We start from the raw sequence: 19,843 nt of genomic DNA on the forward strand, positions 1-19,843 counted from the left end.
CCCGGCTTGGTCCCAAGCTGCACTGCAGCAGCTCCAGCGGCCCCGGGAGGTACCTGCAGCCCCAAAACTCTGGTGCGGGTGTCTGCCTGGGTCGAAGGGCAAGCAGGCAGCGTGGAATCTTCCCAGGGCTTTGGAATGCTCCGCAACCCCCAAAAATCCTTTGAACAGGGTCGGCATTTCCCCCCAGGCTTTGCCATATTTACATATGAATCGCCCCGAGTCCCCCAGGCTATCACTGCAGGGTCAGTTCTAAAGGATGGACTGGACTCCTCCGCTCACTGGACTGACATGTAGAAGAGCCGATTGGCTTCGCTCAAGCTCAACACCCTTCCCCATCAGCCTTCCTCTCCTGCTCCTAAAACAGTCACAATTTTAGTTCAGGAGTTTTTAATCCACGAGTATTCTCTCTTACTTTTCCTATCCCCTGCTAAGCGTTTTTTTCTGAGATGCTCTTTTTAAAGAAGAATTCTGAAGGCCCATCCATCTCTTAGGATAAGAGTCAAAGCTGTAGAGCGGCAGCATTTGTCTGTCTGCCCCAGGGCCACAGGCTCAGCCTTCACTTTCCCTGGAGCTTTGTCAGCTGGACTTCCTACTTTACGGACCTCACCCTGCAGCCCTCAGAGTGCAGATCTCGGCTGGCTGCTCCCGGGGCAGCAAAACAGCACGGAGGACTTCACAGGGGCTTGGGGGCCCTGCTCCCACCTCATATTTACACTTTAAAAGAAACTGTTTTTAAAAGAAACAAAAATATGCCATTTTTGTTTAAAAAAAAAAAGAGAGAAAGAAAAAAGAAAAAGACCCCTGCAAAAGCCCCTACATATTTCTATCTATACACATAATATGTAAGTGCACAGACAAAGGTCTGGAAGGAGAACAAACCGATTAGAGTTTGCCTCAGGGAGGGAACTGGGATTTCGGGGAGAGGCTCATTGGGGATTTGAGCTGAATCAACACTTTTTAACCTCACAAGAACATATTAACGTATTGCCAGTAATTTAAGATGAACTGTCCTGCTAACGAAGACACATCTCTCTCGGGGAAATTTTAAGCGATTGGAGAGACAAGTACTTTTGGTAAAGAGCCCTGCCCGCTGCTTCTAAAGTCGCGGGCTCCCTCGTGGGGCTTCACTGCTGGCGAGTTCGGGCGCTGTTGCCTCCCCCCACCATGTGGTGGAGCTCTTTCAGCTTTAAATTCTACTTTCACGAATATTTATATAGTATTTACTATGTGTGTCAAGCACTGTTCTACATACTTTACAAATATTAGCTTATTTACTCATCACAAGGACCCTCCTGTGGTCCCCATTTGGCTGATGAGGAATGAAGAGAAATTGAGTGACTGGCCTGGTCTGTGGAAGCCTGAGCTGTGGGCCCACACTGGCTCCACAGTCTGTGCTCTTGACCAGTGGCTCTTCTGCCTCCGGTCCTTCTCCCAGGCAGGTAAATCAGGGGAGTGGGGATCTGGAACTCGACATGTGGGTCTTGGTGGCTCCCCTGGTAGCCAATGACAAACAGTGTGATTCTACAGCACAACTTGACCTCTGTAGCACCACAGTTCACCCACCACGAAGGCTGCGAACAATTATGCATTTAAGCACAAATGCGTATGTTCATAGGATTCTAGCTACAAAACCCCACTCAGCACAATGTAAATAATCTCAGACAGAATGAAATCTAGTAGTGTCATACAAAGTAAATATTCAATAGTAGTCCAGAGAATTTATGGCAAAAGTTATGTGAAACGAAGGGAAAGGCCCATTTCGTCCTGTCCCTTGGTGGACCTTTCTGACTTACACATTGGTCATCTTACTGAGGTGGGGGGAGCCCCATTCGTGAAACCTCAGCTCCTTCCTGGTGGCCCTGAGAAACTTGGCAGGCAGAAGGAGAGGGCAGTAGGTAAAAACCTTGAACGCTTTCTCCACTTCTTAAAAAACAAAGGGCAAATATTTTAACCCAGGAATCTACATTTAGGGATTTATTCTATGTAAATAAGTGGACAAGTGCACAAAGATGTACATGTAGGGATGTTCACTAATGCATGAAGAAAATCTGGAAATGACCTAAACAGAAACAAGCAAAATTTCTACCAAAAGGGGCCTGGTTAAATGACAAAGAACAATAAAGTGGAAAACAGAACATTTGCTATAAAGTAAGAATACTGTACTACTCACTCTCAATTACCCTGTTAGTCTATTTCAAATTCTTTCTTCACTTTTTAATAATCTGAGGTTTCTTTCCTGACCTAATCCCTCTAAATTAAAGAAAATGGGTAATAGAACACTGTGGAAATAATGATTTCTAGTCTAATAAGAAAAGCAAAACCACGACCACCTGTTTAGCAATCTGTCTAGAAAATTCTGAGGGAGCATCCTTGCAAATACGTGCGTCTTCTCCCCAGGCCCAGCTGGAGGAACCATAATCCTGGTTTTCCCTGTTACCACATCACTCCCGCCAGCCGGCCCAGCCCCCACCACTTCTGGTCCCCTACACTACTTCTGTTTGGGGAAAGTTTATCTTGCTCTGTGAAACTTTCTGCACCGGTGGTCCCTCGTGTTTCTGCAGGGCTCACAGCAGACTCTTCCAGGATCACCCGGAGGAATCTATTACATTTAGGTCTCAAATCTTAGCAGCAACTGAAAACACTTTCCCTGGGGCTTTTGCTGAGTAACTGTCCCACCTATTTTGGCTGGTAGCCTCCAGCCCACTGCCGGCTGGGAGGGTTTCCACCCTTGGCAAACCTAGCTTCCAGCTCCCCATTCCCCCTTCCTTTTCCAGGCCATCAGAAGAAGAGCAAATGAGTCAAGCGCCCAAAGTCCAAGATTCGGCAGCTTCTGATGCTGCCAGGATAGCGAGTTTCATGCTACAATCCACTGAAACACCGTTCCTGAAGCCTCACCAAATACACGCAAATCCTAGAGAGGGACGCCCTCGGTGTGCTGAAAATGCTGAGGTTTTTCTTCTTATTTAATCTTTAGGCAGAAGTGAAATAATCAAGAAGCCAAAGATAGTTTTCATAAAATAATCAGAAATAAATTATCACTAATAAGCAAATTTTTATTATAGTCAGCCAACAAAACTTTACCTGAAAAAGCTTTATTTTCTAAACACACACACCTCTGATGTTATACTTACGAAGTCTCTTGAGGGAAGGCACCATGGCTCCCACTTTACAAATGAGGAAATGGGCACAAAGGAATGAAATGACTTGCCTGAGACCACAGAGCTAATGACGATGGATATTCAAACCCAGCCTCCCACGCCAGTGTTTCCACTAAACGTCAAGGCCTGTTCTGGCTTCTATGTCTTTTCGATATGAGTGTGGCCCTTTCCTGCGTTCTATTTCCATTTTTAATAATAACACAACAGTGATGTTTGGAAATTTGCTCATTTACATGACCCTCTGGCTATTTTTCTATCCGACTTCATAAAACCAGACTTTCTTCAGCTTCTGTGAGATACTTTACTTCTGTTCCTTCCACTTGTCCTCATAACATTTTAGCTATCTTTTATAACTGTGTACCCCCCAAAAATCAGTTGATCTGAATGATAACCCTGTTCAAAGTTCTAATTACAAAAATGTGTGAATAGAGACTAGAGAGCTACCAAGCAGACTGCTAGGGGAGGGGGCACAGGGGTAGAAGACTGGATGCCTTCCAGAGCTTTCTTCATCCAGGGTAGTCATGTCACCCGTCTGGTGTTCAGGAACAGCAAATCGAGTGGGGTTAAACTAGACGGTCTTTAAAGTTATTTCCATTTGAATTAATGAATCTAGTTAAACAGACAAAACATAAATTCATGAAACCAAAGAACAATATGACACAAAAGGAACTGAAGCATTAAGTGTTTCGGTTATATTTATTTAAGAGAGTGAACCTGCTCTCTCAAAATAGAGATTATTTCCAAGTGTGATCCAATATTTTGATGGTAAAATCTGATTAAACTTAGGATATAGATCAGTATTATCTTATTTGCTAGCTGAAACATGGAAAGAAATCAAACCTCGATTTGAGGGAACATAAATTGGGTTTTCCCCGGGACTCCAGTCGTCCATGCTACACAGGCTTAGAGGAGCTGTCGGCCCCAGTGGTCGCTCTCTTCCCCGTGCCTCCCCGGCTTCCGTTCTAGGGGCTTCCATTTTAGGGGCACGTGGGGAGCTGCTTCTAGAGCTTGAGAGGGCGGCAGGTGTGAATAAAGCACTCAGGCTACAAGTCAAAAGACCTGCGATCCAGCCCTCCTCCCCTCCTACCTGGGTGATCTTGGACACATTACTTCAGCTCTCTGGACACTGTTTCCACGTATGCACAACAAAGGGGTTGGGCCTCTTTGGTCATTTCCAAGCTCTAAAATCTTGTGTAATTTCCTACTCTCTTACTTCACTTACTCCTCTCTATTCGGTACAACCACATGGGCCTCTAGTTCCACAAGGGGTGTCACTCGGTGTGTGAGGCCTGGTTGGACTCACCCAGGCAGTCAGTCACTTCCTCTCAGCGAACCCAGGGGACGGGGCACCTGCTGCTGTTACAGAACCCAGCCCGATGTACTTGAAGTATTTGTTTCCTCCTTATTCCTTGAACACGACAAGCCCATTTGTGTCTGCGCCTTCCTGCTCACCCACTGTCCTTAAAGCCAGCTAAGTGAAGGCTTCTTTAGTCGCTAGATTACTCTTTTCTCTAAATTTCACTTGTCAAATAACAATACAAAAGAATACTTACTATTTATCTTTTGATGTAAGTGTTCTGTGCCCTCAAATAGGATATTTCATTTGACAACAAATATTCATTGAGCACCTATTATACGCCAAGTACCATGTAAGTGTCTGGAAACACCATCCTTCCGCCACCATGGAGCTCCGACTCTACTGGACTTTTCTGCACACCTAACGTGTACCTAACCTACAGTAATTAGCACAGAGACCCGTACTTAATAAACAGCAGCAATTATTATTAGGGTGCCCTAAGCACTGCTCTGCTATGGTGTGATGGAAACACTACACAAAGATTTTTAAAAAATCATTGAATATCCTAACTTTTGTTTGCCTTAGCTACTTAGCTGGCACACCTACTTAGAATTTAGGACCTCAGCCCCTGGGGCAAATCAGGTTTCAATCTTCCTCTGACGGGGGCAGGGGCTGCAGAGCAGAGGAAACCGAATTCCCTATCTCCAAATCACTGAGGAGAGAACTAGAGGAATCCTGCAATATTTTTTGTCGAAGTATTGGTGTGAGGTCAGCAGTGAGTGGAAGCCTCTCCACATCTCAGTAGATGCTAAGAGGCACACTTTTTCATATTTTAACATGTTGGAAAGCAAGATGTGTTTTCCAATTAATAGCATGTTAATTCAAGTCTTTTAGTTTAATTAGAAGTCTTCTTTCTTTCTAACGGTAAATAAATTCTTCAGTGTCTTAAAATGGATGGTGTTTGAGAGTCAATGAGATTCCATTTATTTCATCTGATTGTGTCCTCTCAGCTGATGATTACAAGAAAGGAGCTTCTTGGGACCTGGGAACGGGGTCCCCGAGCTAGGACGTAGCCCTGCCTCCTGCTCTGGAGCCATGTGTACAGACAGGTACCTTCCTACCAGAAATGACTGTGCATTGGCACTGTGACACCCCTGTAACTTGACAGCCTGATGTTTGTGCATAGTGAGGACACTTCCTGGTTTCTCAAGAAATATCGAATTTGAACACTGTGGTATCACGGTGGGTGTGTTAAGTTTCCGCACCCTCGCCTTGACTTTCCACTGAAGGCGAGGCCTCCGGAGCTACTGCAGGCTAGGGGCTGTGATCCACCCCTCCTCCCTCGGCCTCCTTTAACCGCCTCAGGTCCATACGAGAGACGACGCCCTAGAAGACTGCCTCTTCCTATCCTACCTCAATTTCTTGCCTTTCCTTGATATCTTTCTGCTTTCACAGAGAATTGGAATCTCCCCAGACCAACATTCCCTTATTGTTGATGAAATTTTATATGAAAATAATTTAGGTAATGGCTTGTGGAAAAAACAGCCTAGTTTCTTGAGAATATGACTCACGATCCCAAGAGGCAAGGTCTTTGAGTTGGATGCAGCCTGCCAGATGGGATCACTCTAATCTCAGAAGAGTGCTTTATTTTATCTAATGCTTCAATTATCTCCCGACTCTTGAAATATGGCCCTACATTTATTTTCTTTTGCCTCCACATATTCATTCTTTCCCTCTCCTTTGCGTCCTACCCACCCATCTATCTTCAAACATCGACACCCTGACTTTTTAAAAAGTAAACACATGAAAACTTTGTTCAACTCTGTGCTTCCCTCAGCTATCGTCACATCTCTGATTCGTTTCTCAAAAGTTCTTGAAAGAGTGGTCTTTATGCTCTCCCTCTATGACCTCATCCCCTCTCTAAATCCTTTGCAATTAATTCTGTATCATCACTATTCTAGTAATATTGTCTTTTGAGTCACCCAGTAACCTCCTCAGCAAATCCAATGGCATTATCCGTAATTTCCCTGTGGCATCTGAAAGTGTTCACCATACTCTCTTACTTTAAAGTCTCCAGTTTTCTTCTGACCTCCTCCAATGTTCTGGCTCCATCCCTCTCACTGGCCTTCCTCCTCCTCCTCCTGCCCCCAGGCTGTGGGCATCTCCTAGGCTCAGTTCTCAGATGCCTGTCCTTTTCCCTGTTGTTCCCTTCCTTGGAGAAGTCATCCACTCACAGTTTCAGTGATTATGTCTAAGGGGATGACTCATCATGTACAAGTCCAACCCTGACTTCTTCCTCATGCTTTGGTCCAAACTCCCATCTGGTTTCTAAGATTTCAATATTTCTTCCCCACACTGTGTTCCTCTTTGTCACCACAACTCTATATAATTGCTCATATAGTTTCTCCAATCAAGAATGTTCTCCCTGCTTCTCTCTGCCTGTCTCAACCCTATTACTACTTTAAGCTTTAGCTCAAGTTCAAACATCTTCCAAAAGCCTTTTACAATTACTCAAGTAAACGCTGAGCTTTCCCCCTTCTGATTGTCCGCAGTATTTACAGTCTATGCTATGTACTTTGATTTAATTATTCATAGTTTTACATTTTCTCTCTTCAACTGACCTGTAAACTCCTATGTGTGTGTGGGAGGCATCCTTCTCTGGATAACCCCAATGCTTGGTATGGTGCTAAGTACAAACACTAGTTAATAAATACGTGTTGAACTGCATTCAAGGGGATGTAGGATCTATATGCTGCTATGATGACTGATGCTGATAGCAGTTCATGGTTACTTAGCATTTACTATGAGCCAGGCTCTAAAGCACTATTCCAAGTGCTTATATGTCTATAAACTCACTTAATCCTCCTAATACTATCATGTAGATACATTATCTGGTTTTACTGATGAGGAAACTGTGGCATAGAGAGATTAAATAATTTATACAGGTAGTAGGGCCAAGGTGGGGGAAGGTATCTAATAATTCTCCTTATAGCACTTATAAAATTATTTTTGAATTATACATTTATGTTTATATTATTTGTTTATATGTTTTACATATTTATATTCTGTTCAAGTTCAAATTCTATGCATTCCTAAAGGCAGGCACAAGTCTTACTCATCTTCTCCATTGTCTCAATGGAGATACAACTGGTATTCGGAGCAGGACAATTCTCCATGTGTAGGATGGTCCTACACACTGAAGATATTTAGTGTCCCTGGTCCTTGCCTTCTAAACGTGAGTAGTTGTCTGCACCCTGCCATTGCGACACCCAAAAGGTATCTATACCACTTCCAAATGCCGGGGCTAGTCTGGGCTGGCCAAGCCCCAGAATGCCTGCCACCTCGAGAGCCCACTGCATACCAGTAATCGGCACCATCAGTAGTCCCCACAGCTATGATTTAAACTAGGTGACTGCCATCCTAGCCTTCTCCATGGCCACTGGACCATGGATGTTACCTAGTCAATGGATGGTTAATTCATATGACGAGGCCTAACTAAAAAATTCAAGCTGAGTCAATTATACTCACTCTCCTGGGAATCTGAATTAAGAAGTACTGGGAAAATCACATAGAAGCAGAAGCTGCAAGAATGCCCCAAGGCTGTGTTGGGACAACTACGGGGAAAAGAGTGGGTAGAAACTATGAGTAAATGGAAAATTTTGGTCTAAGGTGAGAGGAGACCAAAGCAGTTCAGAGAAAAGCAAAAATGTCATGAGGAAGCTGGCCCTGAAAGAGAGAGACAGAGAAAGTGGACAGCTAGTCCCCAGGACACCTGGTTTCAGCCCACATGTACTGGGACAACAGCCTCATCCCTCCTCAGGATCTCAAGGGAATCTTTGTCTCACTAGAACGTAACACGGTGTTTGGTACTCAACACATTTCTGTCAGATAAAAATACATGAATGGCTCGTGTTTACTATAACAGAATGAAATTAGATAAGAGCTGCAAAAAGTGCTCTGAAAACTGTAAAGCATGTGAGCTGAAGTGGTACCACTGCTACCACTACTGATGAGGAAACCCCACTGTTCACTTGCTGGCCGTTTGTTCCTGCCCAGTCAGCTCCTATGAGCACCCCTGTCTCTAGAGAGCCAGAGATCTCCCGGCTTCTGCTATACCTGTGGCTGGTAGTCAGCATATGACATCAACGAGGATGAAAAGCTAATGTCTTGGACTGACCGGCAGATATTTGATTCCAGTAGCTTGAATACAGACTGCAACTACAGAGTTATTATGTTCACATGCTTGCAAGAAGAAGAAAGCTCAATGATCAGAATCCTAAAAACGTTGAACTCTGTGTAACACTGGCAAAAATCTATGCAGGTTTTTCTTACCCTGGGAGAAAAACAGGACAGAAGATATTCCTGGTTTCTGCTGCTCCACCGCAATTAAAGTCCACACTTTTAAGGAATTGCCCTTACGTCCTTATCACCACTTCCCTCCTAAACTCCCTGTAGAATGCCATGTGCCTCTGTTGCTCCTCTCGCTCACCCCACCTACCAAATGCAAAGGTCATTCCTCAGTCTGTGTCCTCTCTCATATCTCAGCTGCGTGTAACACCGTTGGGCCCCCTCCATTTGAAGCCCCTCCTCTGGCTCCCCCGACACAATACTTTTCCGTTCTTCTAAGTTCATTTACACAGAATGAACCTATAGCTGTGTTTCCGGCTTCAGCTGTGGGGATGTGGGAGCAGCACTGGTCTGGGCACCACGAGACCCAGAGTGTATTCCTGATCTAAGGATTGAGCAGTTCGTTTCTTTGGACACACATTTTGATTTCCCTGAGCTTTCTCTCTATTTATTTATAAAATGAGTGGGTTGGATTTGTTTTCCAAACATTTTTTACCGTGACCCACACTTTACACTGTGACTCAGTAGATAGATACATACATTTACATAATATGTGTATACACACACACACAAAAGTATTACATGCTTTTACTACATGAGATGTGCTATGAAATTTTCCCTTCACTTCTATTTTATTTTTCAAAACTGCTAGTTGTAACCCACTAAAAAGACTTCAAGACTCAATCATGGGTGTTACCCACTATGAATAAAACACTGGACTCGTTGATATGTGAGGTTCCCTCTAGTAATAAAGTAAGAGGATTCTGTGCGGTTGCCTTCAACCGGAACCTTTAGCCTTCACTCTCACCTGAATTCCACTGTCATATTTCTCTCCATAAGAGTTCTTCATTTAGATGTCTTAATATCACTGAAATTAACCCAGTTAACGTGGAGTTTGAAACACCAGGCCCCCTTCCCATCATAACCACTGTTATCAGCAAGTGCGAAACCTTAGAGCCGACTTTCAGAACAGTAATGGGAGAGCAGCTTACGCCGTCCTCCCTATTGATAACTTAGCAACTCTGAACAAGATACTTTTCAAAATAACTATATGAAGGCATTGGAAAGCAACCAAAAGCAGGCAGAAACTGAAAGGGATATGACTCAAAAAGAGGGAGGCAAACTACGAAAGATCCATATTTATCTGATTTTTCCCCTGAAGGCAATTCCTAGTCTTTCAGCATGCAGGGAATAACACGAACACAGAAAGCCACCAACTGGCAATCTTATTGGGCTAGAAGAGTCAACGGGGCTCTGAAGTAGTTAGATACTAAGGGGGAAATCCTGGAAGAGAGGAAGCCATAGAGAAGACAGCCCCAAAATCTGTGTACAAATTCCCCTGAAATCCTTGAACTGTGCCCGCGGGCGACGAGACTCTGGAACCCAGCAGAAAGCAGTAACAGCTGGAGGCCAAAGAGCCCGGCAGCGGTCTGGGGCTAGGAAGACAGACTTTGAAATTTGAGTCCCTCCAAGTTAGGAGGTCCAATAAACACTTCCAGTTTTCCCCTGAAATCTCAGAAGAGCCACACTTTAGGAGTAAGGCCCACCTGCCAGGACTAGGGGCCACACCCGAGGACTAAGGGCAAAACTATGACAGACCCGCCCTAACAACATGTATGATGGAGGCCTCCACTGGTGAGGGAAAGGGCAAATCCTGGAAGAATGACTGGGTCTAGCTTCGATGCAGTGGGGGAGGGGGAGGAAGAGCGGGAGAGGAGGAAGGGAAGGGGCCTTCCACCTGGATAATCACACCTGGCAAAACAGGGACTGAGGGCAGATGTCCAATGAGGGGTCAGTCTGAATCTCAGGAGAGAGGGGACCATGCAGTGACAGTCTGGGGGGGGCAGGTGGATAAAAGGCAAAGAAATCATAATTTATGAGACCTACTATGTTCCAGACATGTGCTTAAGTGTTTTATTTATATTCGCTCACTAGGAGACAGGTATTATCTTCATTTTACAAATAAGGAAGCAAAAGCTCAGAGAAGTTAAGCAACCTGTCTAAAGTTCCACTGTTAGTAAATGGTGGGGCTGAGATGTGAGCTCAAGGCAGAGGACGGGCTCCAAGGCTTGTTTCTGTTCTGTAATTACATGCTGTGACTGTCACGTTCAGGAAGGCACTGACACATGTCCTGGGAGACAGCCAACAAAGAATGTTAGAAAGAAAAAAGATTTCTAGTATAGACTAAGATTTTGTTACAGACCAACAAGGATAGCAGAGGTATAAAAGGGGTCGCAATTGAGCCACATTATGAATGTACTGTCAAGTCCTCAAATACAAAGAAAGAGAGCTGTAAAAATGGAAACGACAGCAGGTGACCTGAGCTGGTTTCAGAGAGATCATAGGGCATATTACAACACTCCAGAGAGAAGGGTTTGACTCCTGGTAAGTCAAACAGAATAAACACACTGATCACAGTTAGGAAGCTTAATACAATGAGGAACTAAGGATGGGAAACAAAGTTCATCTAAGGCACAGATGCGCGGGGAGGGAATGGGAACAATGCAAAAACCAACACAAGGAATCACAGAATCAGACTGTTTTTTGAGCTGGAAGGAATTTAGAAGTCATGCAATCCCTATCATTTCAGAGCAAAAAGGCACCTGGAAAAAATGGCTCTCTGCTCAGCCTCCCAACTACAGCTGGGTTTGGTTTCATTTCTATCTTTATAAATGCGGGTAGAAAGCCTGCTTTGTCCAAATGGTGCCCTGGAAAGTGAAGTCAAGTCAAGCCTGTGTTGGCAGACCCCGGAATAAACCACCGGCACTTCCAGGATCACCCAGGGAATTATCTTTTCAGTCTTTGGTGGCCCCCACCACAAATCTGACCATTGGGCAGACTAGAAGGAGACTAGACAAGAAACTTTCCACTTAGGAGGAGGATATGAGATGAATTTTTCCATATTGTTCACATTTTCTGACGCTAACCCCTGGACTCCCCCAAATTGGCCCAAACCAGAAAGTCTACTTGGTACGAGAGTAAGATAGAATAAGAATAGAGGTTTAACAGGGAGTTCAGGAATCATAAAAACAAGCACAGAAAAAATAAACAGTTCATTTCAGAGAGCTGGAGAAGACAAACTGGCAAGAGAGAAATAACCTCCACATGATAAAAGACACTTAATATCCCCATTTTACAGATAACTTATTAAGGTTCAGTGAGATGAAGTAATCTGAATACCTGACATGCATGAAGCACCACGAAGAATGTAAATAATCTTCAGAATCCCACAAGATTCACTTAAGATTTCTGAATGTCAAGGAAGGAACCCTCCATAAAACAAGTTACGTCTTCTTTTCCTCTAATGTCTAAAGCATAGGGATTGAGAGAAAGAACAAGCCAGGAAAATAAATTTTTGCTTGGTGCCCTGACAATGAACTTGCCATCCCCATAAGACAAATAAAAATATTAAAGTAAGGATGGAAAGATATTTGGGATTAGAGGCCCCTGATAAAACCAAGAAAGGTCCAGGAAAGTTCCCATGAGAACGCTGTCTGATTCTGAAAGCCATGTTACAATTTACGCACCGTACCTGCTCTTGCTCTGTAAAGTGCCTCCCCACAGAATTAAGTCTCTAAGGTTGTTCTCACTCAAGGGACACTTAACAAGAACTTTGGGGGCCAGGTTCCTTAAGTACGCAAATGTTTCTGGTACCTGGTATAACCACCCCTTTAATCTCTACTCATGACTTATCCTTCTAAGAAGGCTGGCTGAGTCCGTACCTTGAGTTCTCTTCCTGTTTTGCACAAATTCTGAGCGTCTCAGGGTGCTGGGTGCTGTGCGGCGAAGGCAACTATTCCTTTTCCAAGTCTCTGGGCGATTGAATTTTCTCTCTTTCTCTAAATGCCAGGTGCTCTTCTCTAATGAAGGGCCCTGAGGAATGCCACAACGTTCTCCTTGGTCCCCCCTAGTCCGGGGATTCTGCAGACCATCCAGGGGGATCCCTCTGCCCCCAAGTGCCATCATCCCCGGTCTGTTAAGGCCATTATACTCCACATTCTTCATCGGACAGAGAGAACCTGTGCCTCTGTAATTCTGAAATTTATACTCACAGTTTGCAAATAGAGTATCATTGCCTTTATTTTCTGTCTCAAAGTTACTTTGATCCATGGCATGAGTCTTTGATTTGGGATAGACTTTATCATTTTGATAAACATTCCTGTCATCTTCATAGTTTTTGACAAATTCCTTACCTTCACTGACACCCTTCAAATCTGGGAAGTCCACAGAGTGACCATTAGTATAATTCTCAGGAATATCATATAAATCGTTGAAGTCTCTAGAAGAAAAATTAGTTTCTTTACAATCTTCAAGATTATCATTAAAATTCCTGTGGTACATGTGCCAGTTTTGAGGTTGACCAAAATTCCCCAAAGAATCATCCAGATCCCTGCAGCCAGTCCACTCTTCAGTTTCTTCTGAGTCCTCAGGACTATAATTCAGATTCTTAGGATCTATGGAGCCGTTCACCTCCCTGTATCCTCCACCTTTCCAGGTTACATCTGGGCTTCCTTTAAGCGAATTATTCTCAGTCCCAGGGCTCAGGTTCCCATCATCTATATTTTCTGAATTCCTATAACCCTCTCTTCCATGAATCACACTTCCATGGTACAAATAGTCCTTTCCACTTTCCTTCGCTTCCTCATAGTCCGCGTAGCTTGGTTCACTCTGCTCAAAATCCCAATATCCACAATGCCTTTTTCTGTAGGGCCGGATCCGCCCCGTGGTCCGGTATCTGGAACGCAAGTCACCTTCTCTGTAAACTCCGTCCAGCATTGTAGGGTCCGCCTTCCGTAGACTCCCGCAGTCTTCATACTCCCAGCTGGAGCCCCAGTGCCCATTCTTCTCTGCTTCTCTTTCTTTTCTAATCTCTTGGGTTTCACACATATTCAGCATTCTTAAAGACACAAGTCTTACTGCGCTCTTCCATGGGCCTGGGTTGGGCTGAAATGTGGACAGGTACAGTTTAACCTAAGGCTCTATCTGTCCTTCTTAAAATGTCTCCCAAGCACTCAAGTCACTCGTCTTGCTGCTGCAGTTGGAGCGCGGAGAGATGTGGAGTTATTTCAACCTCAGGATCCAATCAGTGAGCTGCTATATCTTTCCCCACAGAGCCCAGAAGATAATTAGTAACTAGTGTTCATGTGATTGGAGCTTTGTTTGGTGTTTCCCTCAAGCTGGTCAAACTGGCTTGGCTGCTTTATGTGCTGAAGGTTTTGCAGAAGCAGTATGTGAAAGAGAAACAGCCCCCTTTAAAAGCAGAGGTAAGATCATATATCAGTCTTAGCTGCCTCTTTAACCTTTAGTAGTCAACCAGGGGTATAAATAAATGCTCCCACGCGCAGCTCAGACTGGACCTCCATTCCCCGCCCTGCAAGTCCAGCGTTCTAAGCCTTGGGCATCAGAAACTCTTCGGGACTCCCTTCCCTGTACCTAGAGGCAGAACTCTTCCTCCTTTGAGAGCTCTGATTTTACGGGATTCAGGTTACTAGTCAGTGTGCACGCAAATCACAAGCAGGTCAAGCTCCTGCCTGCAGACACTTTGCACATCCCAAGGAAGGAGGAAAAAGTACTTCCTTTTACTCTGATCTGGTGTCCTGGTAATTTTATAGTGTAAAAACTCTTCCCCGGAAGAATACAGTTATGTATGTTTTCACACTTTCCTTAATACATGGCATGCCAGAGAAGCATCAAAAGCATTCACTTCCTAAATCTCTTTCCCACCTAATTCATAGAGCATATGTAGGAACTGGAAAAGGAGGCTAGAAATCAGAAAGGTAGGTATAAAAATACCATTTTGAATTAATCAAATATTAGATAGATACCTATTATATGTGAAGCCTGTGGAAGAGAAAAAGATGAACAAGTTGGTCCCTGACTCTTACAATGAGGAGCAAATACACTCTAAAGTAAGATCAAATGTGCTAAGTGCTTAACAAACACACAGCAATGGCAACAAAGCAAAGTCCCTGGTGGGGCAACTAGAGGCTTCATGGAAGTGGTGACATTCGAACAGTGCCTGCAAGCATACGCAGGATTTCCACAGACTTTCTATATATGGAGAACTAAGAAACGGGGAACAGTTTGAAGGACGTGATATGTGGAAAAAGTAATAGGAGATAAGGCAGGACGGGGAGGGAGAGGTTGGGGCAGATCCCCTGGGACCCGAATGCTATTTATTTTATTCAATGGATAATGAAGAGTCGCTGAAGGTTTGAGCAGGTGAGCCACATGCTCATACAGAGCAACAGTCCTTGTCCATGAGACAAGGAATTAGGACACCTAGCGCCTAGAAGTTCAATTTCTGCTAGTCACTGGTTTGTAGCTATGCTTAACTTCTCTGGCAGTCAATTTTCTTATGAGTGAAATGGGAAGTTAATGCTTTCTCCGCCATTTTAAATCTAAAATTCTATGATCTTACTTATTTCTAAGTAGAGATTATAAGTAATGATTAACCTTTTCCTAACTGTTATGGAAAACAAAGTTCCCTTTAGCAACTTAATATCTTTGATTAAGCTGGCATGATAAGAAACATACCTCATCAATCAACCAAGAGAAGAGATAAAAGAGAGGACAAACTAGAGGTAAGAAGGGTACTAGTTAGAAAATAATCCAGGAGAAGATGTTCCCTGAAGCTAAAAGAAGCAATCTTTGGATAAGTGGAGAGCGAACAGCTGGTTATTAACATGGGGCTCCCCACTCCCCACCCTCCTTTTCTAAGTCCCATTACCTTTAGGGCATTAAACATATAGTCTGCATAAAGACGTGAACTGCCTCCATGACTATGACCCAGAACTAATCAAAAGCTGTGAATGGGTTGCTATTTTCATGTGATAAATCCATGTGCAAAGAAATGTGGCCCAAGGGAAAGGAGAGAATAATTTTGTACTTTTCTCAATCCTAGCATCACGGGTGGACTACAACCTTGTAAGCAGTCACCCCTCTCTGCGGCTCTCCCTTTCATGACACAACAGTCACATTCCACTGGCTCTTTTCAAAAGCCCTAAGCAGCACTTCACCCCGATGTCTGTTATTTGTTACCAGAGGATGGGTGATCCGCTAGAATGACGATCTGTGTGACTCCCACGGTGGACAGAATACTGCTGTGCATCACGCTAGAAGTGAAGATGGGGCAGCAGGATTGCATCACACTGAAAGTTCCCTGAGGGCAAAGACCATGTCTAACTTACCTTCTAGTCTGCAACACAGCTCTGTCCATGGGGTACACAGTAGGTACTTACATGTTAAATGAGTTGACACTTGCAGCATTTATGGGCACTTGCTAGATGCTGGGCAGAAGGCAGTACAGCTTAGAGGTTAAGAGCACAGGCTTTGTAGCCCTGCGTTTGAATCCTGACCTTGCCACTCACTAGCTGTATAATCTTGGGGAAGTTCCTTAAGCTCTCTAAGCCTGTTTCTTCATCTTTTCAGTATCAAATCTACCATCCTATCTGCATCTGTACCCATACACTCTGCCTTCTCTCCAGTTAAAATGGAGGAATTGTCTCTGCTCTGATAATAGGCCAATCTCTCTGTGGGTTCACTGGCTCCCACGCCCTCCTTACCCCTCAAAGACTTCGTTCCAGCCATTAAGCTCTCCCTCTCCTGCTTCTTCAATGTGTCTGCTCTAGTGGATCAGTCTCATGAGCCCATGAACATGTGGTAACGTTTCCCATCTTACAAAGCACTTCTGGTGGCCCCTCAACCCAAGGTCCCCTCCAGCTACTACCTCATTTCTTTGCTTTCCTTTATAGCAAAATCCTGTGAAAGACTTGAGCAAGCCAAGTGCTCAATGCCTCTGTTTCCTTACCTCTCCCTCTATCTTTAATCCACTCCAATAAGACTTTTGTCCCTTCATCATCATTTTACTGAAACTACTCTTGACAAGGTCACCAAATCCAACGATCATTTCTGAGACTTCCTCTTACTTGGCCTCTCAGCGGCTTTTTGACAGTGACTTTCTCTGTCTTGAAACTCTTCCTTCACTTGACTTTCCTTCTACTCGACTGGCTGCTCCTTCTCCTCGGCTACTTCATCTCCCTGGTCATCCACACTCCTAAACACTGGTGTGCCCCAGGGCTTCTCCTAAACACCCAATTACCTAGCGCACAGTAGGAATTCAAGAAGTATTGACATGATTAGGAATGCAGTTTCCACTCATTCAGTGCAGCTGCCGCTCAGCCTAAGGACTAATTAGGAGGAGCTGTAAAGAAGACCCATCATTGTGGCTAAAGTTTCTCACAGGATGTCAATGCTGCTACAGCCTCTGGTTGTGTGGAAAGAGGGTCTGGAAATGAGCAGGAAGAAGAAAGACACCAAAGATCTAAAGGTAAGTTCCCCAATGGAGGAAAAGACCAAGCACTAATGAAAAGAGATGAGTGACTGAGAAGAAGAAAAGCAGACACACAGAGAAAAGAATCTGTGAAAGGAAATAAAGACTGAAACACAGGAAAATAAGAGATGTTTGGGGGCAAATCTGATATATTCTCGAGGGTATAAACGTTCTAAGTGGGGCAGGGCTGTGAGAAGTATTAAAGCTGTTTTAGAGTTTGAACCTTATGACGAACTTAAAGGCTTATAATATGAGACAGGTGAGGGTTCAAATAGAGCAACTGGAACTGCAAGCAGCTTGGGGATGTTACTAGCAGGAAAGGGTAAACAGTTTGGAAACTTGAGTAACTTTATCATACGCTAGCAGTCAAAAGAACACCTGTGAGGAAGGACTAAACATTTGTTTAAACGACATCCATACATATATATACGCTCCTAAATCCACGGGTATACGCCATCTAGCAAATCGTTTTCAACAGAAGAGAGTACTAAGAAATGTTATGACTGGCATAAATTATTTTGGAAGTAAACTGGCAAGTCAGCTAGGATCCCTCCTCCTTGAACACCTGTAGATCTATCTGTGTTTTTCAAGTGTTGCTTCCTACCACCCAGTCGCAGAGATCAAGCAACTCCTCAAGTCGAGATACACTGACATTACACGGCGGCCCAGTGGAAAAGTACCTAAGGCCGTGCAATGAAACGGACCTGAACTGAATCCCAGCCCTACCACTTACTAATTGTCAGAATTTGGGCAAACCTGGGTTTTCTCATCCATCAAATGTGGATGATTTGGGGGATTAGAAAAAGTGTATTAAAGCACATAGCACACTGTTTGACAAGTAATAAACGCTCGATGAATTATACTTTCTCACTCTTTCAGTTCCCACCTTACTCTTTCAGTTCCTGTCTTCCAGATGGCACATGGTGAGGCTCTGTCCCTGGGCCTCTTCTCTTTTTCTCTATCTATACTTTTTTTTTTTTTTAAAGTAATTGCATTAAATGTCACGGATTTAAATAACGTCTATATGCTGTCAACATTTATTTGTCCCAAATTTACGTCTCCACCCTAACGTCTCCCCTGAACCCAGGGCCTATCTACATCAAACTGCCTAATCAATACTTCTCCCTGGACGTCTTACGGGCAACTCAGCAAAATCAAAACCAAGCTCTTGACCTCTGCCTTGTCCTACTTTCTCCAACAACCAGCGTCTCCTGCAGTCTTTGCCATTCATCGAGAAATTACTGGCAACTCCAGTCCTTCCAGTTGGTGTACCTCAAGGTCACCCTTGACTTTTCTCATTCTCTTACACCCCACATCCCATCCACCAGCAAGTCCTCCTGGCTCTAACTCAAAGCATGCCCAGAACTGAGCACTCCTCATCACCTCCGCTCTACATCCTGGTCCAAGCTGTATCATCTCTCTCCTGGATCACTGCAGTAGCTTCGCAACTTGTCTCTGTGCCTCTGCCTTTGTATCTCTTCTGCTTGTTCTCAACACTGAAGTCAGTGACTCTGTAAAGTTGTTAATCAGATCATATCACTCCCCTGCTCAAAGCCCTCCCGTAGCTTCTCGTCTTACTCTGAATGATGAACCACAAAGCCCATGCCTTTGCTCTAGCTGAAGTGGCCTCCTTGCTGTTCCTCAAACACGAGGCACACTCTTCTACTTGCTGTCCTATCTGCCTGGAACAATTCCCCCTCCCGCAAAATGGCTTGGCTGCCTCCCTACGGTCATTCAGATATTCACTCACACTTCTCTGATTCCATAGATTCTTTTGCCTTCCAACACATATTCATATTTTTACTTATGTACTGTTTCTCTCTCCCCCCGGGGGCAGAGATTGCAACTATGACTCCAGAACACTGGCTGGAATATAGCAGGAGCTCAATTATACATGCTGAATAAATGCCCCAGGGTTTCTAGTCTTTTGGGTCTCACTACATCTGGTAAGGCGACTGGTAGAAGGAGGAAGCCACTCAGGTAGGGGTGTGGTGACATGAATGCTTGTGCCAGAGGGTCCCATGCTAGCAGGAGACATGTACCGAATCCTCAGTGGAATCTGAAACCGATACTTGAAGTCCCTGGATCTATTCCAGCTTCTCCACTTTACTGCCTGGAGCTGAGGGTGAGGAAATGTTCTCCGAGCCATACTATAAACGGCAAAGAACAGTGATTCACAAGTTAATTATAACTAAGTTAACCCTTCCAAGCTACGTTTCTTGACATACATTAAACTATGTATCCTAAAAGTAAACTCGTTTCTGCACTGAATTAACAGACTGTTGATATAGGCTCTGACTACGGTTGCTGCTGTATACCGAGATAAAATCCATTAGAAGTAACTGAGCTAATTTTTACTGAGCCAACACCTTGAACCAGATGTTACACAAGTCAAGGATACCTGCTTTTTTCTTACGTACTGACAAACTACAAAGAAAGATTATTATTTCGTTTATACAAACTTTTTTTTTAAGGAAGATTAGCCCTGAGCTAACTGCTGCCAATCCTCCTCTTTTTGCTGAGGAAGACTGGCCCTGAGGTAACATCCCTGCCCGTCTTCCTCTACTTTCTATGTGGGATGCCTACCACAGCATGGCGTGCCAAGCGGTGCCATGTCCACACCCGGGATCCAAACCGGCAAACCCCAGGCTGCCAAAGCGGAATGTGCACACTTAACCGCTGCACCACCAGGCCGGCCCCTAAATTATT

General features: G+C 44.2%; 2 protein-coding genes across 3 annotated transcripts in view; both read right to left on the reverse strand.

Moving 5' to 3' along the window:
• The window catches only part of DNMBP (dynamin binding protein), a 73,557-nt gene that overhangs the window by 29,093 nt on the left and 24,621 nt on the right, over window positions 1–19,843 (reverse strand). The window lies entirely within an intron of this gene.
• Window positions 3,650–14,190, reverse strand: LOC124235994 (uncharacterized). 2 transcript variants are annotated; one of them, XR_006887618.1, is made up of 3 exons: window positions 12,525–14,190; window positions 11,983–12,110; window positions 3,650–3,767 (listed from the first exon to the last, which is right to left on the reverse strand). XR_006887618.1 is itself a non-coding variant. In XM_046654594.1 (2 exons), exons 1-2 carry the CDS (start codon window positions 13,696–13,698, stop codon window positions 12,043–12,045), a joined length of 1,242 nt encoding a protein of 413 aa, XP_046510550.1. In that variant the 5' UTR covers window positions 13,699–14,190; the 3' UTR covers window positions 11,897–12,042. The 2 variants fall into 2 exon arrangements, 1 of the variants encoding a protein (XP_046510550.1); XM_046654594.1 differs by lacking the exon at window positions 3,650–3,767 and having other exon boundaries at window positions 11,897–12,110.

Source organism: Equus quagga, chromosome 2, assembly GCF_021613505.1.
Source record: "Equus quagga isolate Etosha38 chromosome 2, UCLA_HA_Equagga_1.0, whole genome shotgun sequence".
NCBI lineage: Eukaryota > Metazoa > Chordata > Mammalia > Perissodactyla > Equidae > Equus > Equus quagga.

What these genes read in the sequence shown, in the direction of transcription:
- LOC124235994 (XM_046654594.1), bottom strand. Translation starts at nt 13,698, where the DNA reads ATGCTGAATATGTGTGAAACCCAAGAGATTAGAAAAGAAAGAGAAGCA. An exon ending in AAACAGGAAGAGAACTCAAG is followed by an intron (nt 12,111 to 12,524) that starts GTACGGACTCAG and finishes CCTATGCTTTAG; the next exon opens with ACATTAGAGGAAAAGAAGAC.